We start from the raw sequence: 27,562 nt of genomic DNA on the forward strand, positions 1-27,562 counted from the left end.
GTGGGAGAGTCCTGGATCTTGCAAAAGTTAGGCTGACTTACTGGTGAGTGGTACCATCTCTCAACTTTTCTTCTTTCCCTCTTTTGTGAGGGTGATAGCTAAGTCTGCTGAAGTGTCCTGTATAGCAGCTCTGTGCAGTCGCTGATCCTCTCTTCTGTCCTTTCTCTCCTCCAGTGTGGTGGTTTAACACCACACCAGCAGTAAATTAAACTCCAAATAAGTCACTCCCCTTCCCCTGCCCCTTCTGGTAAGGGAGGGACAAAAGCAGAGAATATGGCTTGAGATAACAGTTTACTGAAAGAACAAAGCAATGGAATAAGAAATGCACAATAACAACTGCAATAAGAATAGCAAAAGTATACACAAAAAGGTGTTTTACCCACAAAATGGTGTTCAACATTGGGAACAAAAACAAGATGGTGGACCCACCCCAGAGTTCACATCCATGTGGCTTCCCCAGACAAAGATAAGATGGCAACACCATGTGGCCATTGGGAACAAAAGCAAGATGGCGGGGGGCTCCTGCGCCTAGCATTTCCTCCTGAAACCACACCCTCCAGTGATGATGTAAGTGGTATAGAATAACATCTTAGCCACGCCCACACAGCTCTAAGATCTGTCCCCTCTCTGTAACCAGGACATCTGGTTTGATCTCTTCAGGGCTTTGTTTCCCTCTTATGCACTTTGTACTTGAAGATCTAGGGTTTTCTCTCCTGTCTAGGAGGAAGGGTTTCGATCTCTTATGTGATACCATCAGTTAACAAGATTTTCATGTTAACTGTAGTAGAGAATAGTGGGAATACCACAATGTGAATTAGTCCCTGGAAAATAGAGATTTCATTGCAACTGCGACAACAGAGAGAGATTTAATCTACTTTGTTAAAAAATTGAGGGATTTTTTTTTTTGGAAGTTAAAACCTGAAGTTACAATAACCACCTGAAACATTTTCCTCTGTAATTAGCTTTATGTATTTCCACATGCTAGAATGTTTCCTTTGAATGTGAAATGAAGGAGGCACAAAAATTTTATGTAGCAGCTTAAGGATTATATTTATATTTCTCCAACAACATTGTTTGTACCCCCTTCCTGAGCAATAAGTGACCACAGTGAATTTTAAGTAAGCAGTGTTTTTCATTTAATTCATATGTTTCCCATAGGATTGAGCAGTATCTATTTCTGGCAAAGACAGATATCCACATGGGGGGTTTTTGGGGTTTTTTTGGGTGTGTTTTTCTTTCTTTTTTTGCTTGTGTCATAGACTTGCCCTCAGCAAACTTAAGCAATTACAACATTACCGTTGTGGAAGGAAAGAGCATCACATTGTACTGTGATACTACTGGAGGGCCGCCCCCTAATGTATCCTGGGTGCTCACTAATTTTGTTTCAAACCATGAGGTAAGTTTCATATTCAAATATGTGGCAATTCAGAGACAAGACATCTGCCAAAGAATGAAATAAAGCCTTGTCTCTAACTTTAACTTCTAATAAAAAATATGAAATAGTAAATTAATGTTATGGATTACATTTATTTCTAATTACTTTCAATACATGGTGACTGCTGCGGTGCTTTTGGAAAATGGTAAACATTTATTCCTTGGGAAACTGATTTTCACTTAAGTTTTTGGATGTTCTTTTGTAAATGAGAGTGCTGTAATTTCATGCAAGTAATGTAGTGAATCAGGATACTGAAGCTTAAGTACTTTCTTATTATCACAAATACCTGCATAGAGAGAACAAGTTCAATCTACTCTAATTGTGAGAAAAGCTTTGTCTCTCTAATTTATTATAGTTTTAGGCCAAAATCTGTGTGCTGAAATGCTAGTTGTAAATATCAATTACTTTGTGATTTGTTTCATTTTCCTTTAACAAAACAAAATAATATGAGACATGAAAGTCAAAGTCAAGGTTTGGCTATTGCAAAATTTTCTTATGAATTATGAAAATGTTTTCTCAATAAACCCATCCATAAAGTGGGAATCCTGGTATTCTGTGTACCTGCCTTAGACTGTGTGTGCATTGGAGATATACTGATTCTTTCTGATGGAGATGTTGATAAGGAGAAGCATTTAAGCAGGTCTTTGATGTGGAGCTGTTGACCTCTGTTATTTACAATGTGCAAGACCCTTCGTTGTTTACAATTTTATGGTATTGGCTCCTCTGCATTCATGAGAGTGAAGACTACCTAAAAGCTTTTGGGTCTGTACAAAGTGTTTGATGTGTACTTCCAAAAATGTTGCTGCAGTATTGTCCTGGGTTGCAGTGTATTCTATTACCATCCTCATGAGCTGTGGAAATCAGGTGGGGCAGTGTTTCCTTGCCTCCTCCCCCCAGACTATCTTTCTGTTAATGGCCCATCATTGTCCTGCCGCATGACTCAGAGAGAACTCCCTCCGGACTATATTCTGTTAATGAGCCTAATCAACACTTGGCCTCATGACCCCATTGTTAGATGCTCCACCCAAAGGGAGGAACCAAGCATCCCATCGTGGATATAATCTGGGACTCTGAACACCAGAGACAACCTTCCCACTGGATTTCCAGAGGACAGGAGCTACATAGCCACCACTGGACCTTCTGAGGAGGAGCAGACCCTTTTTCTACAGGATCGCCTCTTCGGGAGGACTGCAGCCACCATTCTACCAGACTGCTACCACCACCCTGACTAACAGGGTGCCAGGTTGTATCTTGACTCTGTCAGTTTAACCCAGTGTTATCCGCCTTTATTTTTTCTTACCCCCTCCTTTTATTTCCCTATTAAATTGTTATTCTGACTTGGTGTCTCCCACTAGTTTGTTTTCAAACCAGTACAAGTATGGAAGAGACAAGGCCTCAAACTCTGCATTTTCTTCCCTGAGGTCATTACATTAGGCTTATGTAGAATTTGACTAGCCTTTCAGCTTTCCTAAGAGCTTTGCAGAGCTCTAGTTTTATTTTTAAACTTTTCTCTAATGTGTAAAAAAGCCCAAATGCATCAGTTATCAGCAAGAACTTAAAACAGTTTGAGGAATTTATGTAGTTGTGGTGTGTGTGTGGGGGGTTTAAGTCAAGCAACAAGACAAATATGGGATACTGTTCAAAAGGTAAGATCACTTCAGTTTTTAACCTTCCCATCTCTCAAATGCCATGCTCAGTTTTCTTTGAGCTTTCCTGAAAAGCTTTTTTATCCTGACATAATTTTGTGTGAGGGGGTTATAATATAGCTCTGGAGCACAGTAGTCTTTTCAGTAGCAGAAGAATGAGCGCCTTTAAAAGCTCATTTGCCATTCATAATTTTCCTTTTCTGTGAGTGTTGCTTTGGTTTCCTTTTTCTCACTTCCATATTTTTGTTTCTACTTCCCTTTTCTTAACTTCCAATGCTGCTTCTGCCTGTTTTGCTTGCCTGTTTTGCAAGGAGAAATGTTAGAAAAGTGAAAACCAACCCTCAGTCCTGCAACGTTAATCAAATGCTCAGCTTTCATGCTGCTATATAAGTTGATTAATGTCAGTTAGACTTCTTGCTATGTTTCAGCCTGAGCATGCAATTCAAAGCCCCATGATTTAACTCCTGCTTTGAGGACTGTTCACCTCTGAAAGTTGCACACGGAGAAACACGCATCAAGGTGTTGGCTTTTCCCCTCCTCCTGCCCCAATGGGACATTTAAGTGGAATTAAGGTGTCATCTCAATGTTTAGAATTCTGGTCCTGAAATCCTGTCTGCATTAGTGTTCATTCCCACATGTCCCCATTGTCTACCACTGAAAGTCAATGTGATTTTACAGGTGTAGCATATAATTTCACAGAATCACAGAATATTCTGAGTTGGAAGGGACCCACAAAGATCATCAGGTCCAACTCTGAAGTGAATGGCCCATATGGAGATCAAACCCAAACCTTGGCAATATTAGCACCATGCTCCAACCAACTAAGCTAATCTCAATGTTGGTATTTGCTCATGCTGTGTAGCATCAAAATATATGTGTACAATAAGTACCCCAAAAAGGCTTTTTTCAAAAGTCATCCTAATTCTTGCTTATTTTCTAAACTTGTTTCCTTCCTTTACTTTTTAATAAAATAATATTGCATTTTATGAAAAGACTGAAGGATGGAAATAGTAATTATTTGGCTGCCATTTTAAGGACCTCATTTGAGATAAGAGAGGCTTTAATATCTAGCTTTGCTAGCTGGTATAATTTTTAAAAAATCATTGTAATTGCATTTTGCTTTGATTTTGTAACTTTTTAAAATTTTATTTTGCAAATTGCTTTATGCAGTGTAGCCTTGCTGCGTATTTAATGTAGCATTAAATGCATGGAATTTTCTGTAAATCATAACTCTTACCTCAATTAGCCTGTGCTTAAGCACAGTAAAACAGCACTTGGACAGTAGTGCAGTTAGTAGAAGGGACATATTTTCTTGTGGAAGGTTCCATAATAGCAAGAAGCTTTTAAGAGACATTTGGCTAAGGAGGAGAGGGAAGATGTTGTCAAGGTACAGCAGAGCTCAGAAGGCAGTAGTAGAAGAGATGTCAAGCTAAGTGTAAATGAAAGAGATAAAAAGAAGAGTAAAGCAAGGACTGAACAGAATAGAGGAGGGAATAAAAAGATTAAAGAGATTAGCAGTGGACCATAGAAATCAATAATGAAACTGAAGAGAGGGATAAGAAAGGGAAGGGATGCAGAAAAAACATTTAGGTAGAGGGAAAGAGGTGTCAAACAAGGGAGAAACAGAAAGTGGCATGGTGGAAAAATGAATGAGGTTTTTGGAGCTTTGAATCCATCCCTACCAATGGTTACAATTTGTTCTGTAGGGGTTTTGCATCTGTTTGGATAAGATACCAAAGTAATGCTTTAATTATTTACAATTTGATACAGCTAAAAGGAAGGAAAAATGGAAAATGCTGTTGAACTGTGGACAAGGGTTCCCCCTCTCTCCATTGTTTCTTTATACCATATTTAGCACATCCATGTTTTTTTATCATTTGTAGAGTGACACAAGTAAGAATCCTGCCTCACTAACCATAAAGAATGTTTCATCTGTGGACAACAGACTGTGGATTTCTTGCATAGCAGAGAATATTGTGGGAGAGGACCAAGCCTCTGCTGAGCTCACAGTATTCTGTATGTAAGCAGACTAAACCACATTTGAGATAGCTATTTTGGGCATCAATATTTGTTGGGCACACAGGTTGTTGAAACAGAAACACACTTTAAGCATGTGAACTATTTATTGCAGTTAATTATGGGAATAGCCCAATAACCAGTTGTTATTTTTACCTTTTTTTGCTCTGACTTCTTCAGCAAAAATTATGTTTCTAAATGCTATGTTTCTTCCATTCTGAGCAATCTGTAAGCAAATGTCTAAAACCTCAAATACTCAGTGGTATTGTTGGTGTGAACAGGTTTGTGGTGGTGTACATATACATACATACTATCTTAGGAATTAAGAAACATGTATGCATCAAGTCATAGAAATGATTTATAATAAACTGCAAATTTTAATTTTTTAAAAAACTAAACCAGCAATTGCTTTGTTCAAAAATTGGCACACTTGCATCATTTGTTCTGTCAGATGTAAATTTATTTGCCATAGCTTTGAATAATTATTTGTCAGGGCCAAGGAAGGGGGAAAGGACATGTAGTATAGAAGCATTAGCTTCTTAGACCTGAGATTCCAACCCGAATTAATTTTCTGTGAAATATGTTTTCACAAGTTGCAACCCTCTGCTTAATTGAAGATGGGAATGGAACACTTTGTAGGTGGGCATTTTTTTCAGCATGTGCTCATGACAGCAAACTTGAGAAATCACTCTAGAAGCACTTAAAATGTTTTGTAGGTGGGAATTAGATATGTAATAGCCATGGAAAGAGACAAACTAGAAGTGTTTGAACAGTGTAAATGAGATTTTGAGATTGGGACTGTTATGAGTGATAAAAGGGAGTATAACTAGATGAAATTGGATGCATTTAAGAATAAATATCAAGGAAAATTTCCTAAGAGGGAAATAACATGCAAGGTGTTGGAATAGTCTCCTGAGGGAAACAGAAGTCTGTAAACTTGAGGCATTTAGCACACTTGAACAAAGAATGAGAAAATGTATAGCAGAAAATGGTCCTGACAGAAAAATCCAGGTAATGAAATGAGCTGTTCTGGCTTTGTTTTTTTTAAAGAAGTCACCTGAAAGTTTAGATTCCTAGCTGAATATATTTCCAGTGTACTTGCTTTTTGCTGAATCTTAAATATTTTTAATACTGTTTCGTTCCTTCAGTACTCCTCTGTGTGATTTTCTCAACACACTAAAGCTAAAATTTCCCTACCTTCCTTCTCAGTGATCTGGTAACTGAACTTTCCACACCTTGCAAAGTAAGTGATTTAATGGGGGTTCACACTTTGTCTGAAACTAGTTTGTTTTGTTTCTTTCTAAAGAATGGCTTCATTTCAGTTGTGAGCACAGTACCCAAGGCAGAACAGGTGGGCTTTCTGTGTATCTTCTGAATAGGTATAATTACTTCAAGTAGTATATTTCAGCACTGATAACCAGAGGAAAAAAGTACTTTGGGGATATTCTGATGTTCTTCACTCTTTTTTTTCCCAATACAGTTGCACCAAATATCACATTTATTGAATCTCCAACTCCAGACCACCACTGGTGTATCCCATTCACTGTGAAGGGGAAGCCTAAGCCCACATTGCAGTGGTTCTATGAAGGAGCTATACTGAATGAGTCTGAATACATCTGCACTAAAATACATGTTATCAATCAAAGTGAATACCATGGCTGCCTTCAGCTGGACAACCCTACCCATCTGAACAATGGTGCTTATACCTTACTAGCAAAGAATAAATATGGAGAGGATGAAAAACAGGTTAATGCTCATTTCATGTCAGTGCCTGGAGATGGTGAGTAAAACTTCTTTTATGTTAGCAATTGCAAATTGGCGAAAATGTGGAGACAGTGCTCCTGGCCAAATTACCTATTTTGGAGGAAGTGTCTTACACACATTTTTTCTCTGAATGAATTTCTTCAAGATTACTTACAAAACAATAATTTTTAAAAACATTTTTTTTCTTTTTTATTGCTTTCCAGTGGAGGCCATGCTAGTGCTCTTTAAATCCTCCCTTTGAATAACCATGCTCAGTGCCAGTTAAGGCTAGCAAAAGATTGCTGTTTCTGAAGTGTTTTCTTTAGCTTCAGTTCTGATCCTGGAAAGCACTGAGTACCAATTCAGTCACTGCAAGTTTTCTACACTGTATACAAGTACAAGTACACAGTGTATCCAAGCACATAGTGAATATGCCTATGTAGCATCTAGTGCATTGATGGGAAATCACTAATGCAGTCCAGTGAGTTGATGATAATATATTGTGTAGGACACTAGAGGGAGCTGGACAGAAAACAAGTAACAGAGGCAGGATGGACCAGCTCTCAGGTCCTCACATGCATTTAGACATCCAATTTCCATTCATTTTGGTGGAGGTTGGGAATCTGCATGCCTAGGAATACCTGTGCTCAAGATAGTTATCTTCAAATGTATGCATTTTATGCTGCTCTAAAGACTCCAGGTCAGACCTTCTAAAGGCTTATGTGAGCAGTCTCAAGGTGGATTAATTCACTGAACTGAAGTGACTACTGTAAGTAGTTAATTTACATTGTGGTTTGATCTTTTCCCACATCTTCAAAACCATATTTGAAGTGATTGTAAGAATACAAAGGCATTGCTGTATGTGAAAAAACTAAGTGGACCATGAGTGGAAATATAGGTGTAGTTTTGTGCAAATAATTTCAGAATCATACCTGAAAATATGAGCATGTGTGTATCTTTGGCTTTTTAACTATAGGATAGAAATAGCCTCCCTCTTTTTTGAAAGAGTAATATGCAGTGCCGATGTTATGTGATAGAGAAAATTTGAATATTTAAATTCCCTCTCCTACATTGTAGGCTACAGACAGTAAAAATATGGTTCAAAATATGGTTTGTATTCAACATTTTTCCCAATCAACTCAGCCTGATACAGGGAGAGAAATGGCAAGTCTTTTTCTTTCCCACCCTTAGAAAGACAAGGTGAAGAGCTGATATAATCAGGCTCTATTTTCTCCTCCTGTTCTTAGTAGCTCCTCTATTCTTTTTTCTCTGCAGTCCTTCCTTAAACAGACCAATTACAGAAACGGGTCGTGGTTTCAGCTACTGGCGTCCTTTAATACTACAATTAAACAGTTAACCACATAGATATTCTGCGTACAATGGAAGTTCTCTGTAGAGGGATTCCTTGTGGAATATAGGATACCCCAGGAGGGCTTGGGCATCCCAGGGCTGTTGCAGAAGTACGCCTGATGGGGCCTCAGGCTGAAAACAGGCTTGCAAGGCACCTGCTAGCTGGCAGCCTTGAACAGCCTTGGGAAAAGGTATACACTGGTCAGCTCCCCTGCTGCTTAGAGGCTTTCTCATGGGAAAGGGGCTTGAACTTTGGAAAAAATATAACTTGGTGTAACCGAAGAATAAAGCAGGAGCATGATGCTCAAATCGGATCGGTGTTCGTATCGTGACTCTGGCTGGATTCCCCTGCTCCCGGGACCTCCCCCCGCTACACGTGGCACCTGAACAGGGACCCGAGTGAGTTTTGCTTCAGGCAGGTTCGCTTCAATGCGGTAAGACTCCAAATTTCATCGTATCGGTGCGGCGGAGCCAGAGGAACCAGAGCGGGTGGCCCCAAAGCCGAGTAAAGCCGGGGGCCTGGTCTCAAAGCAGAATAGAAAGCCGGAGGATAAGTCCCAAAGCCTAGTAAAGCCGGGGGCTAAACCTCACAGCCGAGTGGCCGGAGACCGTATCTTCGCGCTGCCGAGCGAATACCTGCAGCACAGAAGCTATGGACTACAAGGCAGGACCTCGACTCCTAGCTAATATTCTCTCTATGAGAAGCAAAATCGTAAAAGACCAATATCTGAATGCCCTCGTTACATGGGCCCAGGAACATGGATTATTGAGTTACACTTCGCTTTTGTTCTCAACCGAAGCGTGGGGGGAAGTTGGATATAAATTGTGGCTGTCCACGATTGAGGGAGGAAAGGAAGCTAAAGAAGCTAAAGCTCTCGGCTTAACCTGGAGGGCAGTAACTAGCACTCTCGCAGAGATGAAAACAGAGAGGACAGTGGCCGCGACTGCCATGGAGGTTTTAGAGAGTGGCAGCTCCGGGTGTAGCAGCTCCGGGAAAGAAACAGACGGGGGTCTTACAGAGCGGCGGCCAGAGACCAGAGAAGAGTCCTGGGTAGCACGGTTCTTTGGGCTGGCTGCGAGAAGACCAATTAAAGGCACAGCAGCACCCGTCCACTCACTGCGGGAGTTGCTGAACTCTGCAGGGCAGGATGTTATCCCTCCGACGGCCGAGACAGTAATGGCTGCGAAAGCGGAAGCAGAGTCGCCCGACTCAGGGGGCGGGGCACAGGTGGGAGAAGGAGAAATGGACAGTCCTGGTGCCCGGCCGAAAGTGGCAGAGCAGACGTGCGGTCCTAACTCCTGGCCAAAAGCAGCAGAGCGCAACCCCCCTCTGCCGGACAGCGGAGCAACGTCCAGCAGCGACGTAGCTTCTGTGGTTTTGTCGCCTGCAGAGCCAGAGCCAGCCAGGGCTGCTGGGGGTCAGCCTCAAAAGGGGGAGAAGCACCAAGAAATGAGCAAACATCAAGGTGACACACAAGACCCACTGTATGCACTCCAAGCTGACATGCTAGCTGGGAGCGGAGCTTACGGGGCAACAGTAACACAGCTGACCATGCCTGTAGTCATTCATCAGTTGTCAGAGACTCTTGCCCACAAAGCCTTGTTGTCAGTACCTGAAAAGAAGAAGTCTCCCTCGCATGCAGCAGTCCGACAGGGGCTGTCAGAACCATATAATCAGTTCATCGACCATTTGTCAGCAGCCTTAAAGGATGCAACTGAGCTCTCTGAAGAGCTGCAAGAGCAAATGTTCCAAACACTTGCCTTTGAAAATGCTAATAGGCAATCTAAAACAATTCTTGCCACGCTGCCCCAAGGAGCAGGTGTAGATGAGATGCTCGTACATGCTACCTGTGCAGAACAGTCATCTCAAACAGCTGCTTTTACTGCAACGCTGCAGAATGTCCTGCAACAACAGGGACAAGTCATCGCCGCAGCACTGACCAGAGGGGTGCCCAGCAAGTGGTGCCATGCTACAAGACCCCGAAGCGAGAAGGCACAGTCAGCATCAGCTCCTGAGGAAAGTGACACCACTACTTCAACAGCTGGAACTCTGAGACCTCGGTCCCGAGAAGCCTTGGGAGAGGCTGCAGATGTGGCTGCGTGAAGGAGCTGAGGACTTGCCAGATCCACCACTCTCCGCAGCAGGAGAAATAGCGAGACTCTGGGGCGAATGTAACAGCTGCCCTAGGTGGTTGCTAGTGACTTGTGGTGGGTGTCGGGGAACCCTCTCCAAAGGCAAAACCAAGAAGGAGAGTTGCATAAATTTTTAGGTATAGCATCAGACACAGAAATAGAGTAGGGAATTAGTTTTTTGACTGTCTGGAGACAAAAGCATTAGCAGACATTTTCAATCAGCTGTCTGCCCATTTAGATCGAGTGAAGGTGGTTAATTTGGCTAGCATCTATGTTTTTACCTGGTGCTTCAGCAGCCAGGGCTCATGCTATTTTGCATAAACTTGCTTGCTGGGAGAGGGATAAGTTAAACATAACTTCACAGATGCTTGATGAGTTAAGCGTAGATGTTACTAGTGTTAGACATACAATATTACAAAATTGAGCAGCCAGTGATTTTCTACTACTAGCTCACGGCCACGGCTGTGAAGAGTTCCAGGGTATGTGCTGTATGAATCTTTCTAACCACTCTGTTTCAATTCACAAGCACCTCTCTGTCCTCCAGAGGGGCCTACACATCCTTCAGGAGACAGACGACCCTATTGGAGATTGGCTTAAGGGTCTGAGTATCACTGGATGGCTGTGTACCTTGGTAGTAGAAGGCTGCCGATTGCTATTTGTAGTTATATTAGGTTTAATAATACTTGGGTGTATTTTTTTTGCCTTAAAGCGGGGCTGTGAAAAATCATCGACCAGACCTGGGTTGCCCAAAAAGAAAAGGGGGGATGTGTAGAGGGATTCCTTGTGGAATATAGGATACCCCAGGAGGGCTTGGGCATCCCAGGGCTGTTGCCCCGCCTGACGGGGCCTCAGGCTGAAAACAGGCTTGCAAGGCACCAGCTAGCTAGCAGCCTTGAACAGCCTTGGGAAAAGGTATACACTGGTCAGCTCCCCTGCTGCTTAGAGGCTTTCTCATGGGAAAGGGGCGTGAACTTTGGAAAAAATATAACTTGGTGTAACCGAAGAATAAAGCAGGAGCATGATGCTCAAATCGGATCAGTGTTCGTATCGTGACTCTGGCTGGATTCCCCTGCTCCTGGGACCCCCCCCCCCCCCCCCCCCCCGCTACAGTTCTCTTGCGTTCTGATGATTGAATATGAATCTGGCTTCATTTTCTTAAGACAATAGCAGTTCCTCTAATACATTTATATTAATTTATTGGGTTTTTTCCTTTACTGTTCCTTTTTTTTTATGCTTGTCTCCTGCAAGCTGAAAATTTTCCAGTTGTGGCTTTTTAAATTAAAGATATCCTCCCAATTATAAAGACACCATTATTATCTGTTCCTTCCTTTTTATAAACATATGCATTACAAGTCTCCAAAATAATCTATGTTGTGTTCAAACTGGACTACATATAGCCTGGAAGTAACTGCATTAGAAATCAGTTTGTATGTAGGGGATGGCACCAAACCAGTCTTAAAAATTAAGAGCAGTAGAAATGACTTATCTAGTTAGCCTCTTCACCATTGTTTTTAATAACATGTGACTGTGTTGCACAAGTATTTTTGGGGGTTGAGTCTTTTGCTGCTGCTTTATTTTGAAAATGTCAACTTTATAAAGAGAGAAGCAAGCAAACCAAATGTAGTTGAAGCAGTTTATAAAGATGAGTGACTAGGATATGTCCGTAATATTTTATTTGCACAACACCCTGTTCTAACAGGGACCAAACAACAGTGCTGTTCTTTGCATTAAAATAATTGCATGTAAACATGGAAAATTACTGTGGTAAACTTTTGCATTGTAATTGATTCAACCAATGTTTTGATGATGTTTTTATGTATGGAATACTACATAGAAATTTGGGGTTGGTCCAACTTCTTGATTTTTTCAACTTTATTTCAAGTGAAGTATCTAGTTATACAAAAGGTATTTGAATGGAATAGATGACTTCCTGGTTTATATACCCCTAGCAGGAATTACAGGTTAAACCAGTCTGATTCTGTGATCCCATTTCCAGTAGACAGTAATAAAAATGTTGTCATTTAACTCCAGAGTAAAGGCCTAGGAATTTTGTTTGGTTTTTTTTTTCTTCATATTATGAGAAGTAGGACTCATACAGAAGGTTACCTGGTTCTTTCATCTGCTGAATGTTTTATACTGGAAAAACTCAATCCACGAAGGTTTATGGACAAAAAAACCTGCTCAGAACTTGCTTGAGGACAGATAGTAGCACACACTTAACTTGTTATTCATTTCTGCAGATTGACATGACGATTCTCATGGGGCCTCTTTATAGCTCTGGGTACTAGAATATCTTCAAATGCATTTAAAAATGAACCTAATTGTCTGCTGTCATTTTGCAAATAGGTTGCAACTCATATTTTCAGCAGAGATTCTCATGCTGTTGAAGTAAGCAGAAACAACTGTGTTCTGATCATACTTCTGTCATAGGTTAGCAATCTGTGTCTCGGAAGTGACGTCCTTGCCAAGGGGTGCTTACAGCTTCTCCCCATGACCTGATAGAACCTATCAGCTGGCCAGTTTGAATATGGACAATTCTTTAAGCCACTTAAAATTGTGACCGCCTCTGTGATACAAACTTAAGAATAGACAAACTCCCCCCAGCTCTCTCTCTCGTTTCCGGTGCTGGGACAGGTGGCTGCAGGGCCCGAGTGGGGGCCAGTGGGCCCGGCCCCTGCTCGGGCCAGGCCGGGCCAGGCCACAGCTCCAGGATGACCCCCCCCAGCAGGGCTGTGGGCAGCCAGAGCGGCTTGGAACCCCCCCCCCCCCCCCCCCCCCCCCCCCCCACTGCAGCCAAGATTTCAGCAAAAAGCGGCACTGCTGTCCGGCAGAGGTCAGGTGACCAACAGCGATAAGACACATTCCAGCCGCAAGGCCGAGGTGAGATTAACCCTTTTAGTGCTGTGAAGAGCTGAAAACCTGAGGGAAGAGAAAGAGGAGATGCTTAAAGCTGAAATTCTGTTGTGAAGCTATGATATATCAGAGTATCCCATTGTAATTTCATGAAGATAGGGGGGGTGGAGTGTTCAACTTGTAAGCAAAAGCACCTGGGCTGAGATAGGCAGATGCTGAGGCAGCTGTAATTTCATGAGAAGTTTGGACAGGGAGAGATGGACCAGATGAGGACTTTTGCTCCAAATGGGAAAGGAGAAAACCTCAGTTCCTAGAGATGCTCCCAGAGATAGTCCTAAAGATGAAGATGAGGAAGGCCCTTTGCTCCCAGGGAAGGAGAAGGGCCTCTGTTTTTTTGTTTCTGAACGGCTCAACCTTAAAATTGTACCCCAGGAAACTTTCAAGAGTGGACCCTCGAAAGCAGTTGCGGGAAAAGCTGCAAGTCGGGGGAAGGGACTCGCATGCGAGCAGAGAGACTCCTCTTCCTAAATGGACTGAACAATATTTGGAAGTGGGCGGCTGTCTCGTTGTGATAATATTTTCATAGCATGAGCAAGAAGAGACTTCTCTTTCTAAATGGACTGAACAAAGTTATTATGGAAGTGGTAAACAGACTGAACATCTTAAGGGTTGTCTTTTTACGTTGTCGGTGGGAGAAGGGAGGAAGATGGGAGGAGGAGGAGAGTTCTGAAGGTATGGTATAATTTTTTTCCCTCTTTTAGGTCTGTTAATAAGCTTCTTTATATTCTTTCAGGTTTGGTGCCTGCTTTGCGTTTGTCATAATTCTTATCTCACAGAAGATAAGCAGTAATAAGTATTTGGGGCCAAACCACTACAACTTCACAGTGACTTTATGCCAGTGTAATGTCAGTGCTATGGAATTACTGTATGGTGCTATAAATGGAATTATGCTTTTTGAAGTTTGAGTCACCTTTAAAGGTTTCAACTATTAATTTTAATACCAAACCACCACCACCACCAAAACCATTCATAAGGCATGCTATAAGTACATTATAGACCAGGATGAATGGACATGTTGAAATATGTTGGACTTTGATGATCCTTCAAGGTCCTTGACAACTCAGATTATTCTATGATTCTATAATAACACAAGTATCTTTCGAAGCACGAATAGACTAATAGTATACTAACTTCAGTGTGGGTTATACTCACACATGTACTTAGCCTTATATATGTGCAGTAATTGGAAAAAGCTGCAAACTGGAACTCGTAAGATTTAGAAAAGTATTTATCAGACAGGTATCCACTTTGCTTGTGCAAAGACTGGCTTCTCTGGTTTCTTTGCATATAGGAAATCTTATTCTTTCAGTAAGAGTTCTGTCTGTGGATCAGGTGTGCAGCTGGCTTCTTGGGAGCATCCTCTAGCCTTTAATTTGCCACAATGCTGCAGCTCTAAACCAGTTTGCTCTCTCAGTGATTTAACTGCAAATTTTTTGACCAGGTAAAAGTCAGTTTTTGTAACTCCCACTGAAGTCTGCTTCCGCATAATGTCAGGGAGAATTTTACCATTGATTTTCAACAAGAACAATTACTGTTGCACTTATTTCAGATATACATTAGCAGCAGAGAGCAGAATTTTACCTGTTTGATAAATATGCCTGCTTTTACTAGAACAAATGCCTTGTGCATTATCTGTTTCACATGAAGCAAAGTGTTAACATTTGGGATAGCTCTAAAATAATTGTAAGTTACAAAGCAGCATATTGATGCTGCTTTGAAATTGTGTAGGTATTAACCAATGCTATTGCAAATAACATGCAAGCTCTTAAAAAATATCCTAAAGAAGTTCTTCTTCTTCTAGCATTTGCAATCTATTTACAAAGGCTTTTTCTTTCTGTTTTTTTTCTTTTCTCTTTCCATGCACAGGTAGTGGCCTAATTGTGGATCCGGACGTTTATGGTATATATTTACTTTTTTGTTTCTTTTAATGATAGAAATAAAGAAACTCAAGCCAATAAAAGACTGAATGTCAGTCCCAGTTAAAGTGAAATGGCACATATTATAACACAATTCTAAAAGGCACTTTGTATTGTTGGTTCTTTTCCTGACATTTGAGATAAATGAGGGCAATTTTTACTTATTCTGCTGCTTTTGATTCAGATTAGCATAAATCCACTCCTACTTATGCTTACAATTAGTACTGTAGGGTGACAAGTGTCTGATGTAGCAGACAGGCATGAGATTTTGTGAACCTTCCAGAGGCATTTCCTGGAGGAGAGTTCATTATTTCTCCTTATATAACTATTTTTTCAGAAATGATTCCATACTTGTTTTGCCTCCAAAAATGTACCCTTAAATTTCCTTTAAAAATGAATTTGGCAGAAGTGAGTTTTCCTGTTGTGGTGGTTTGACCTTGGCTGGATGCCAGGCACCCACTAAAGCTGCTCTATCACTCCCCTCCACAGTTGGACAGGGGAAGAGTGAAAATATAACAAAGGGTTTATGGGTAGAGATAAGGACAGGGAGAGATCACTAAGTAATTACTGTTATGGGCAAAACAGACTAAACTTGGCAAAATTAATTTATTACCCATCAAATCAGAGTAGGATGATGAGAAATAAAACCAAATCTTAAAAACACCTTGCCCCACCCCTCCCTTCTTCCAGGGCTTAACTTTACTCACAAGTTCTCTATCTCCTCCCCCCTGAATGGCACAGGGGACAGGGAACAGGGGTTGCAGTCAGTTCATCCCACATTGTTTCTGCCAGTCCTTCCTCCTCAGGGTGAGGACTCCTCACACTCTTCCCCTACTCCAGCATGGGTCCTTTCCATGGGATGCAGTCCTTCAGGAACAGGCTGCTCCAGCCTGGGTCCCCCACAGGGTCACAAGTCCTGCCAGCAAACCTGCTCCAGTGTAAGCTCCTCTCTCCATGGGTACACAGGTCCTGTCAGGATCCTGCTCCAGTGCTGGCTTCCTACAGGGTCACGGCCTCCTTTGGGCATTCACCTGCTCCAGCGTGGGGTCCTTCACAGGCTGCAGGTGGATCTCTGCTCCACTGTGGACCTCGATAGGCTGCAGGGGCACAGCTGCCTCACCATGGTCTTCACCACAGGCTGCAGGGGAAACTCAGCTCCAGCACCTGGAGCACCTCCTGCCCCTCCTTCTGCACTGATGTATTGGTCTGCATAGATGTTTCTTTCACATATTCTCACTCCTCTCTTTCTGGCTGAAGTTGCTGTTGTATTTTTTTCCCCTTCTTAAATATGCTAGCACAGAGGTGCTACCACCATCTCTGATTGGCTCAGCCTTGGCCAGTGGTGGGTCTGTCTTGGAGCCAGCTCTGGCATTGGCTCTGTTGGACATAGCGGAAACTTCCAGCAGTTTCTCACAGAAGAAGCCCCCTCCCACTACCAAAACCTGGCCATGCCCACTGAATACACCTGTAGGTATTGTTTCTCTGTCCTTTTATTCATACTTTCATTTATTCTTGCATAAGCAGAACATCAACTCTGATATCTGAGAGAAGATTTGATGACACAGCGTTCAGGTTATTTTTTTAGTTAGGTAAAATTTTTTAGGCTGTACCTATTGAAAGCCAATGAGCATTATAATAGAACCTGCAAACTGAATAACAACTGGCTAGTTTTATATAATAGTTCTGCTATACTTCTGCTGAGTATGAAAGCACATCCCAATCAACACATCCAAAACACCCTTTAGCTTCCTGCATAAGCTGTATCCTGTTTGGAGTACTTTTATTTGGACAAAATGGCCAATTTAACTGCTATTACTCTGATTCCATGTCATTAAACCTTAGCAAATGTGCATTTCAAGCATCAATTTGACTTTAAGTGCTTAGAAATACTAAATCATAGCTTCCCCTCCCTCTCTTTCCTTTTTTCTTTCTGAAGGGGAGGAAGAGGTGATGGTTTGCAGTTTCCTACATGTGTTGTGTTACAGATGTTTGTCCTGGTTTTGGCCAAGGAAAGGGTTAATTTTTTTGCAGTAGTCGTGAGGGGGCGGAGCCTGGAGTCATGTGGGTGTGGCCAAGACCCAGATGTTCTTTGATACTGTCGAGGGTGAGTGGGAGCTTCAGACAAAGTTTATTAGAGAAGCCTTCCATTGAGTCACAAGGACCCTCTTGCTTTCTAAACTCCTTCTCAGAGAGGAGTCTGAGTGTGGCTGAATCCAATCTTAGCCCCAGACTTTGTCAATCGTTTAAGTAACTTTGTCCCATAGGATTAAAGATGTCAAATCAGATATATTTATATTAAATGAATTATTTATTATGACTAATGATTAGACAAAAGATCTTAATCAGAATTATTTACAACACAGTATAAAAGCTAAAACTACTAGTTGTGTATAGTATAGTATAGTATAGTACAGTGCATTATATCAAAGCAATTACATTAAAGCAATTATATTAAAGCTAGCAAAAAGAAACAATTATTAAGTAGAGATTGATGTAACTCACCATACCAACAACACTTGTGGGTAGGTTTCTTTCACTCAACCTTGAGGAGTATCCTTGAAGGGGCATCCCTCCTTCAAGGTAGGAAACTTCATACACATACTCCAAGAAGGAATATATTAGAAGAACCTACCGTATGAAAGTGGACTGGACTTTTATAGTGTAATGTGATATGACTGCCAGTCATATGTCTCCAGGTCAGCTTGGCAGCTTATCTGCCAAATCTTTGCCTCATTATCAGGATGTTAATTCGGGGATGATGAGCCAGAGTGCTTTTAGAATAATTCAACATCAAAAGCAGCATGACACCCCCACTCAGCCTGCAAAATAGGGCATTCTTTGGGTTGTTTGACCACATTCCAAAGGCAAAAAGTCCTGCTACAAAAATCATCTTAAGTCATTGCCAGGGGTGGGAGAAAGGGACTCTCTCAGGCATTTTTTCCAGTGGAGCAGAGCAGTGGGGTAGCATTGGCCCTGACCAAAGGGAGTGGTCTGGGTGGCATGGTTGCAGTCAGGTAGAGCTCTGTACTCTCTTTTTTGTACACTTTTGTGTTGGGTTGATATAACAACAGATCTGCCCAGAGCGGGTTGGAAACAAATTTGATCTAAGCATTTCTTGTATAAGGTACAGAGCCACTGGTCACAATGTTGCTTGGTCTGTTCATGTGGTTATGATACCTAACCCTGTATATACTCCCATATATGCACTATGTGCTCTTTGCAATTCTCTTTTTTTCAGAGCAGGGAGAGGGTTCAGGATTGCTTTGTTGCTGTACTGTGGGATATCAGTTTATGATATGATAATATCAACAGCAATGCAGGTCATTTGGGATGTGTATTCAGTGTTGCTCTCCTACCCTTACCTTGGGTGCAACCTCTGGGAGTCCATTAATAATTGTACTCAGTCTGTGGGGGGAACAGGGGAGGATGATTTTCCCCAGCTTTTCACCCCCTTTTCCTCCTTCAGGCCTGTTACAACAGCTTTTGAGAATTTTGAATTCCCATTGGATCTTAAGGAAAGCATGCTCTTGTTGCTAAGTCTGCCAGGTCTTCTCAGTGCAGTCTGCACCATCTTTAGAATCAAGAGATTTCTAGAAAGATCATTCAGAGATCTGCCCCGAGGGTAGATAGTCATGAGTGGCATGGAATGTGGGAGAAAATGGGCCAGATTTTGAGAAAATTCTCTGCTCCAGTGGTTTGTGAGTTCACCCCTGAACAACTACAGGACCCTGAAAAAATGACAGAATATTTGCAAGGAGAATGCTGTGGCAACTCCAGAAAGGAGCAATTTATTGCAGTGTGCTGGGCCTTGGCTACTATTTATTGGACACTGCTCATCAATAGACAGCACCCTCAGGGGGAGGAGGAGGAAAGCAGAGCAACTGCCACCGTGACCACTCAAACTGCTTCTGAACCAGAGGAATAACACGTGCCGGTAACAGTTGCCCCTATACAGAAAAAAAATCCAAGACCAAATCAGTTTGCGTAGTGAGGGATGAAGAGGAAGTAGGGCCCCCACAACAGGAGAAAGAGGCAGGGCCAGAGATAATCACGCAATTCCTATCCCCGTGTGAGCTGAGAGATATGTGAAAAGAGTTCAGCCACCAGTTGGGTGAGCCCCTGGTGACCTGGCTGCTCCAATGCTGGGATATCGTAGCCCATGATATGAAACTAGATGGTAATGAAGCCAAGCAACTGGGATCCCTCTTCCGGGATGTGGGCACGGACAAGGGGATTGGTAAGAGGACAGAAGATCTCAGCCTCTGGAGGTGACTCCTGTCAAGAGTGAAGGGAAGGTATTCTCTCAAGGATGATCTAATAGTGCACCCAAGCAGGTGGAACACCATGGAGCAATGCATCCAGTACCTGAGAGAATGAGTCATGCTGGAGGTACTCTATATGGGTTCAAATAAGGAACAGTCCCCTATAGATCCAGAGGTCCAGTGTACACAATACATGTGGCAAAAGTTTTTACAGAGTGCACCATCACCATTGTCTTGGGGTGACTTTAGGATGTGTATCCCCTATCATCTGCTCTATGCCCAGACATGAATCCTGTGCCTCTCTGCGCCTTTAAAGCTAGCTAAGGGAGATGGGGGAGAGCCAGTGGAATTCCTTTGGTGCTGTGTTCAAAACACAGATAAGCTTGCTGGTTTCTCCTGCCTGGCTGCTCTGCTTCTGCAGCAGGGAAGAGAGTAACATTCCTTTTGCTTTTAGCTAGCTTCTCGTTCATTAGCTGAGGAAAGAGGTTCTCCTGGGACTTTGGCTTCTTCTTCTCTTCTGGAACTGTTCAGAACACCAGAACATCAGAACTTCACTGGGAGGCCTTTCCACCAAGGCCCGGAGGGGCCCACGCCGAACCCCAGCTCCAGAGAGGAGAAAGCCACAACCACAAAGGACTCTAAAATCTACCCAGGTTCTCTCCACAGAGAAAGGCTTTATTATTTAGCATTATTCTTTTCCTGTGCCTGCGTGCACTGTGCTTGTTAAATAAATAACTTTTTTTCCTTTTTCACTTTCCTCTGAGGAATTTTCTTTCCGAACCTGGTGGGGGAGGAGCAGCTGAAACCCGTCTTCTTTGGAGGGGCTGTTCCTCCCAGAGTGTTTCCCTTAATTTGTCTCAAACCGGGACAACCATATACCAACTCACTGGCATTGGTGTCAATGAAAGAATAAGAACAAACAGTGCTTCAGGTGACTACCCCACTCTGGCAATATGAAGATCATCTTTTTTCCTCCCGACTGACCTGCGCCTCAGCTGTGGAAAGACTGTCCAAGACTGTGGACAGATTTTAAAGACTTGAGCAAACTAGAGAGGAAATGTTCCCATGCCCCGCCAGTACAGACCAGAGTCTCTGCTACTAGGAGCAAGGATCCCCCTCCTTGAGAGAGAGGGTCCATACCACAAGGTAACCTGTGGTTTTACCTTCATGATGACAGAGAGGACATGAGGAAGTGGGACCTGCAAACATTGGGATCTACATTTAGCAAAGGCCACTGTTGGGGTCTCCTCCCCCCGCCATGTAGCCCTGGGAGAGGGGCCCTGGGGCAGAGACACGGGGTTTCCCTAGCCCATTGGTTGTTTTGTGTTTCCCTGCGCGGGCAAGGACCCTCGGGTCTGGGGATTGTGGGAGTTCCTCAGCAGAGCCTGGCCATGCGGTTGGGGAAATAAACAAACATCTCTCTGAAACATCTACCAAGAATCTGTCCATATATATATATATTTATTTATTTTCCACGGGACTCCTGGTTTGATACATCATGTTACAGTATCTACACTGTTACAGCCCACCTGGTTACTTAACACTAGAGTCTCCACCAATTGAGCTGGCCCTGCCCAATCAAAACCTTCACATACCATAGAAGGGGATCAAGCCCCAGTGGCACATATGAGAAATGTGTTAGGGAAGACAGTTTTTATCAGTCCTGTTTCAAGCAAGGGAAAACCCATCCATAGGATTGTTTTTGCTCAAGGACTCAGGTGCACTTGGTGGGCAATGTGGAGTGACGGGGAAACACGTGTACCTTAAGGGGATTTGATTTTTGGGTGAGAACAGCCTGTAATGTTGAATTGTCTAATATTGGTTGCTGAATGACACTGCCACTGTGCCATAACTCCCATGGACAATGAGGATGGACTGCTCCAGATACTTCAGTTGTGCACTCCTGATGCAGCTTGCAACCAGCTGACAGCACACTAGCCCTCCCACCCTGGAAGACATCTAGGATGGATAGAATTTACAGTCATGGACTAAATGAATTCAACAGACATCTTGGAGGGGTAGTCATTGACTATGGAAATTATACCTGTGCTTTTGTATATTTACATATATATGTATATAGCTGTAAGGTGTAGAATTTGGGCATAAACAAAATGGTATAGAATAAAGGGTGGATAATGTTCTGGGTTTGGCCAAGGACGGTTAACTTTTTTCGCAGTACCTGTGAGGGGGTGTAGCCTGGAGCCATGTGGGCAAGGCCAAGACCCAGATGTTAATTGATACCATCTTACATTCTGAAAAGGGTGTCCCTTTCTGGTGGATCAAGTGTGGCAGATGGAATGGTGCAGGTAACACTGGTCCCAGCCGGAGGAAGATGTTTGTGTAGCATGGCTACAGTCAGGCCAAGCTCCACACTCTCTTCTTTGTACACTTTTGTTTTTAATACTGTAGCTGTTACTGCTAGATTTATTAACTCATTGCAGTTTCCAGTAAATTGTTCTTATCTCAACCTGTGATCTTTGCCTTTTGTGCCTCCAATTTTCTCTCCATCCACCCGCGAGGGGAGGGGAAGTGAGTGAACAGGGCATGGTTTTGGAGTCTCAGCAGGAAGACACACTAAATTGGGGAATACCAATCCTAAACCATGACACTGTTGTATACATAAAGACTTTGAATCTGAGCTGTTTGTCAATGTCCTGATGCATATGTATGAGTACTGTAATTCAGTTGACTGGCAAATTCAGTTAAAATGTGTGCTGTGAGTTGTGCAAGTAAATCACAACCTGGAAGACCTTGTTCTGATGAAAAGAATATTCCTTTTTATTTCTGGTTTTACTTTCTCCTTTTTGAAATTGCTGCCTTTGATCTTTGTTTAAGTGATTTAGTGCTTGCTTTCTGCAACACTTGGTAGTACAGTGTTTTCTTAATTACTCCAGATTCACAACTCCAGTTGCTGAGATGGATAAATAAGGCTAAAAAGTCTAGAAATTGTTATACTTCTTGGGAAAACCATTGCATGGTTGGATATGGAACTATCCAGAAATTAGCTCCTCTTGGAAACTGAGAATTTTTCATTACTTATTTTCAGATCATCAAAACTTAATTCAGAGACTTCAAGCTTAATTTCAGACGCTTCAAAATTAATGTCCTTTTATGACAAGGTAACTCACCTAGTTGATCAAGGGAAGCCAGTTGATGTAATATTTCTGGATTTCAGTAAAGCTTTTGATAGTGTCTCTCAGTATCCTTCTGCACAAAATGACCAGCACACAGCTGGATAAACACATCATGCGATGGGTGAGCAACCGGCTCACAGGTCAGGCGCAAAGGGTTACAGTGAATGGGGTGACATCAGGCTGGTGACCTGTCACTAGTGGGGTTCCACAGGGCTCCATTTTAGGCCCCGTGTTCCTCAACATCTTCATAAATGACTTGGACACAGGACTGGAAAGGATACTAAGCAAGGTTGAAGATGATTCAAAACTGGGAGGAGCTGTTGACTCCCTCAAAGGCAGGGAGGCCCTGCAGAGAGACCTCAACAAATTGGAGAACTGGGCAATCACCAACCATATGAAGATTAACAAGGGAAAGTTCCAGATTCTGCACCTGGGATGGAGCAACCCTGGATGTACACACAGACTGGGGAATGGGATCCTGGAAAGCAGTTGTTGGAATTGTAAAAAGAAGAGAGCCTGGGGACTCCGGCAGGGGGAGAAAATTGCAGACCAGCCAATATGGTTGATAAGAGCAAAACTCTGTTTATTAGCAATCCAGAGGCACTTATATAGTACACCAGCTTGTTAACTCTTAAGTGGCTTAAAACTTATCAAAGCGCATTTCTATTTCTACCTAATTGGACTTACATTGGCAAGCTTCTACTAGCTATGTTATGATTAAAAGAATTCAAAGTTTACCTCCCCCTCTCTGGGTCTTATCTGAACAGCTGCAAGTTTTCAAACTCCCTCTTAGTTCCCAACCCTGTTTTTTTTTTTCTTTCACACAGAGATTTTCTCATGGAAAGTTCTTCTCACACACAGGCCTTTTGCTTACAGGCCTATTGCTTTTATTGATCCCATAATTCTATCAATGATCATTGCCCCTGATCCTCTAACCATTCTTCAACAAGCAGTGCCACAGAAAAAGATGTGGAGGTCCTGCTCAGTGGCAAGTTGAATATGAGTCAGCAGTGCCCTAGCAGCCAGGAGGGCCAACCATGTCCTGGGGGGAATCAGGCCTAGCATCGCCAGCCAGTCAAGGGAGGGGATTGTCTCACTCTGTTCTGCACTGGTGCCATCTCACCTTGAATACTGTGAGCAGTTTTGGTCACCACAATATAAGAAAGATATTAAACTATTAGAGAGCATCCAAAGGAGGGCTGTGAAGATGGTGAAAGGCCTTGAGAGGAAGCCGTATGAGGAGCAGCTGAGGTCACTTGGTCTGTTCAGCCTGGAGAAGAGGAGACTGAGGGGAGACCTCATTGCAGTCCTCGTGAGGGGAAGAGAAGGGGCAGACACTGATCTCTTCCCTGTAGTGTCCAGTGACAGGACCCGAGGGAATGGCCTGAACTTATCTCAGGGGAGGTTTAGGTTGGATATTAGAAAGAGGTTCTTCCCCTGGAGGGTGGTTGGGCATTGGAACAGGCTCCCCAGGGAAGTGGTCACAGCACCAAGCCTGACAGAGTTCAAGAAGCATTTGGACAATACTCTCGGGCACACGGTCTGACTCTTGGGGATGGTCCTGTTCAGGGCCAGGAGTTGGCCTCAATGATCCTTGGGGGTCTCTTCCAACTCAGCATATTCTGTGGTTCTCTGAAACTTTCCTTCTGTGCTTAAAATGCTTGAGCATGTTTGGTGTTCCGAACTGAGAGTAACTAGTGTCCCCAGAAAGAGTTGTGGAGCGGGTAGTTTTGGTCTGAACTATTCTATATCAGCTTTGGCCATACCTGAATATCACGGTGTCCTGCAGTGGTAGGGAGAAGAGAGATCCAACAGGTAGGCATTGTGCAGCAAGATTCCTTTATTTAATTATTTTACAAACTCTCTTATAGACTTTTTCTTCATAGTCCAATTGGTCAAAGGATCAGCCACCCCTTGGGGTGATTGTCTAAAATCCTAAAACATCCATTGTCTGAATATTTTTCTACTGTACTATAAACAAAGCTTTGTAAGGTTGCAGGTGTTCATACTTTATAGAACTCTACTAATATCTTCTGTGAGAGAGAAATATCTCACGGTGTTGGGGTGGCTCAGCCTGCTCTTGGGCTGAAACCATCAAATGTCAGTCACCAGAAGAGATCACTGAGGTCTAGGTTACCTCCCCCTGGGTGGCTCCCAATCCTAAATTACCTCCCCCTTTTCCAGAAAGTTCTCCCTTTTTTAGTTATTAATTGGTTCCCTGTTATGACTCCTGCCTCCCTGTTTTCCCCATTTGTTCTGAAAAATTTTATCCTCCCCTCTGCTTGTACCCCATTGGTTGTTTTCTCTTTCCCTGCCTTACTCCACCCCCCCCATAAAGGGGCTAGCCCATGTCTCCTCGAGGCTTTTGCTGGTCCCTGGTCCCTCCTGCAAATAAACCTGTTGGAACCCACACCAGAAGCCCCTCCCGCCTTCTTTGCCTCTGGGCAAACGCGAGCCTGATCATCGGCTGCTCGACGTGTTTCCTCTGAGGAGGAGCCAGCGCACGCACCCATCTCACGCTGATTCCACTGAGCCGTCCAGCGAGGACGGTGTGGAGGCTAACGCTGCATCCCCTCTGCCCGAGGGCACGCCAGGGCTTGTGGTTACAAGCCTCCGGTTGCTTTAGGTTGGCGCCCGAACAGGGATGACACACACATGCGTTCCTGCATCGTCCTCGCTGACAGGAGGCTGAGATTGTAAGCGATTCGGAGCTGCCGATGCCTCTCGTGGCAGCACGCTCTGTTTTAAAAGCCGCGCTCCGAGAGGAGGCTGCAAACTCCTGCCAGTAGAGCAGCCTGATCCGGAGGACCGCAGTGTGCCTTTTTGTTTCCAGGACCGGACGCCTGTGTCTTCTTGTGAGTATTCTTGTGATTCCCAGCCCCTGGGAAATAATTTCTAATTTCTCCTTTTTGCCGGTGGTGGGTGAAGTTGAGGCTGAGGTTAAGATGGGAGCTAAGCTTTCCCAGCCTCAGGGGGAGGTTTATCTCCAAGTTGGGGAGTCCCTGAAGAATTGTGGGTTAAAGTTATCAAAGGGGTTTTTGAAAAGGTTTGTTAAGTGGCTCTTCTTTTATTTTCCCCAGATGTCCCCTGATAATTTGAAGTCAGCCACGTTTTGGCAATTTGTGGGGGACAAAATATTGGAATTAAACCAAAGGGGAGATCCCTCCAGAGAGAGGTTTCTCTACATGGTCTGGGCTTTGAGAGATATACACAAAGCTAATCGGAAAATAAAAGAAAAGCCCCGAATTCTCCCCAGTTCTTCCCAAGTCCCTCTTTCTCCCCCTCACATTCCTCATCCCCGTTGCTGAGAAGACCGGGAGTTGTAAAATGCCCAGAGGCACAGGGCTGCCACCATCTCCCTGACTCTCCTCGATCCTCTCAGCAGCCCTGCCCAAGTAGCCCTGGCCAGGCTGTTTTGGCTTCTACCCAAACCCGCTTTCCTATGCCCTCTTCCCCGGTTGTTCTCCCAAAAAGCGGTTCCCAGTTTTATTGCCCTGAAAATGATGAAGGCTTTTCTTCATCCACCGTTTTGTCCCCTTTCCCTGCTGTTCCCGCACTCCCCCAAAATGGAGGATACCGCATGGCACAGCCCGCCTTTTTTCCTTCTTCTTCCCAAAATCCTCTTGCTCCCCCTCCTCCTCGCCCTGTCCTGGCCCCGCCCCCTCCTAACGTGACGTCTGTGAGCTCCTCCTTCTCATCGGGTCCTGCCCCCTGCGTCAGGAGTCCCCGCCCTTCCCGTGGCCACTCCTCTTTGCCCTCAGCCCCTGCCTACTTGGAGGAGCCTTCTGGTTCCCACGCCTCGTCTTCCAGTTCCCATGCTGTGGAAACCGGAACCGACGCCATCTTGAACCCTGAACCGGGAGCCTCCTCCAGTCCCTTCGCCGCTCCGGTTACTTATAACCAATCTGGCGGCAACCCCACCTGGAAACCCTTTGACCCTGCTGGGCTCAAAGAACTTTGTAAAGCCCAGAATGAGTTTGGGAGGGAGAGTCCATATTTCCGGAATCTCCTGCGGGCCACCCTCACTAATACAGTGCTGGTCCCAGCAGACCTCCAAAGCATTTTTTCTTGCTTGCTTTCTCCAGCCGAATTTGAGTTGTGGGATGACGGGTGGAGAAAGCAACTAAGAGAGGTCCTTCCAATCCTGTTGCAAGACCCTAATAACGCAGGGGTTTCCATGGACCACCTTATCGGTGAGGGGCTGCTTGGCAAGCCACAAGACCAGGCCCGAAACACCCCAGAGCCGGTCTTAAATGCTGTTAAACTTGCGGCAGAGCAAGCATTTTTAATGATGCCCCCTAAATCGATGCCTCTACTAAATTTTACTGAAATTCGGCAACTCCCAAATGAACCATTTATTGACTTTATTGACAAATTAAAATTAGTGGTAGAGAAGCAAGTGGAAGATACAAGAATTAGAGAAAGCATAATCACTCAAATAGCAAAAGCTAATGCAAATGAACCTTGTAAGAGAGTGATTATGACCCTTCCACTTGATCCTCCACCAACGTTAAAGCAGATGATTCGACACTGCACAACCTTTGTTCCAATTGGCCAACCAAATTTAAAAACGAGGGGGAATGTGGTAGGAGCTGCGGGTGCCGCTGAGGCAACGGCACCTCGGGACAAGAGGATGACAAACAGAACCTGGACTTGTCACAGATGCGGCAAGCCAGGACATGTGGCCCGGAACTGCAGAGCTCCAGCCCCGATTAATCAAAGTTCCCGAGCTGTATCCCCAGGGCAAGTAGCATCTCCCACTCCCGTGGAGGTACAGCCGGGAAACTGAGGACCCAGCGCGGATCTGACGCCCCACTTGATGACATAAATAAAGAAGCCGCAACCAGAAAAACTGTGACTAACGCTACTGCAACCACGATGGACTCTATCACACCTCGACGGGTCCTCGTGAGCTGCGAAGGACTGAAAGACTGATGCTTGTTTGTTATAGGAGACACCACTCGTACACCACCAGATATCTCAATAACACCAGGGATCGTCCAAGTAGGGTCAC

The 27,562-nt window shown here is 43.7% G+C and overlaps 1 protein-coding gene across 1 annotated transcript; it reads left to right on the forward strand.

Moving 5' to 3' along the window:
* The first annotated feature begins 471 nt into the window (after positions 1 to 471).
* Positions 472 to 15,216, forward strand: LOC138102805 (BDNF/NT-3 growth factors receptor-like). Its single transcript, XM_069000580.1, has 5 exons — positions 472 to 574; positions 1,260 to 1,396; positions 4,965 to 5,097; positions 6,578 to 6,877; positions 15,103 to 15,216. Exons 1-5 carry the CDS (start codon positions 472 to 474, stop codon positions 15,162 to 15,164), a joined length of 735 nt encoding a protein of 244 aa, XP_068856681.1. The 3' UTR covers positions 15,165 to 15,216.
* The last annotated feature ends 12,346 nt before the right edge of the window (positions 15,217 to 27,562 follow it).

The sequence above is a fragment of the Aphelocoma coerulescens genome (genome assembly GCF_041296385.1).
Source record: "Aphelocoma coerulescens isolate FSJ_1873_10779 chromosome W unlocalized genomic scaffold, UR_Acoe_1.0 ChrW_unloc_scaf_2, whole genome shotgun sequence".
Lineage (NCBI taxonomy): Eukaryota > Metazoa > Chordata > Aves > Passeriformes > Corvidae > Aphelocoma > Aphelocoma coerulescens.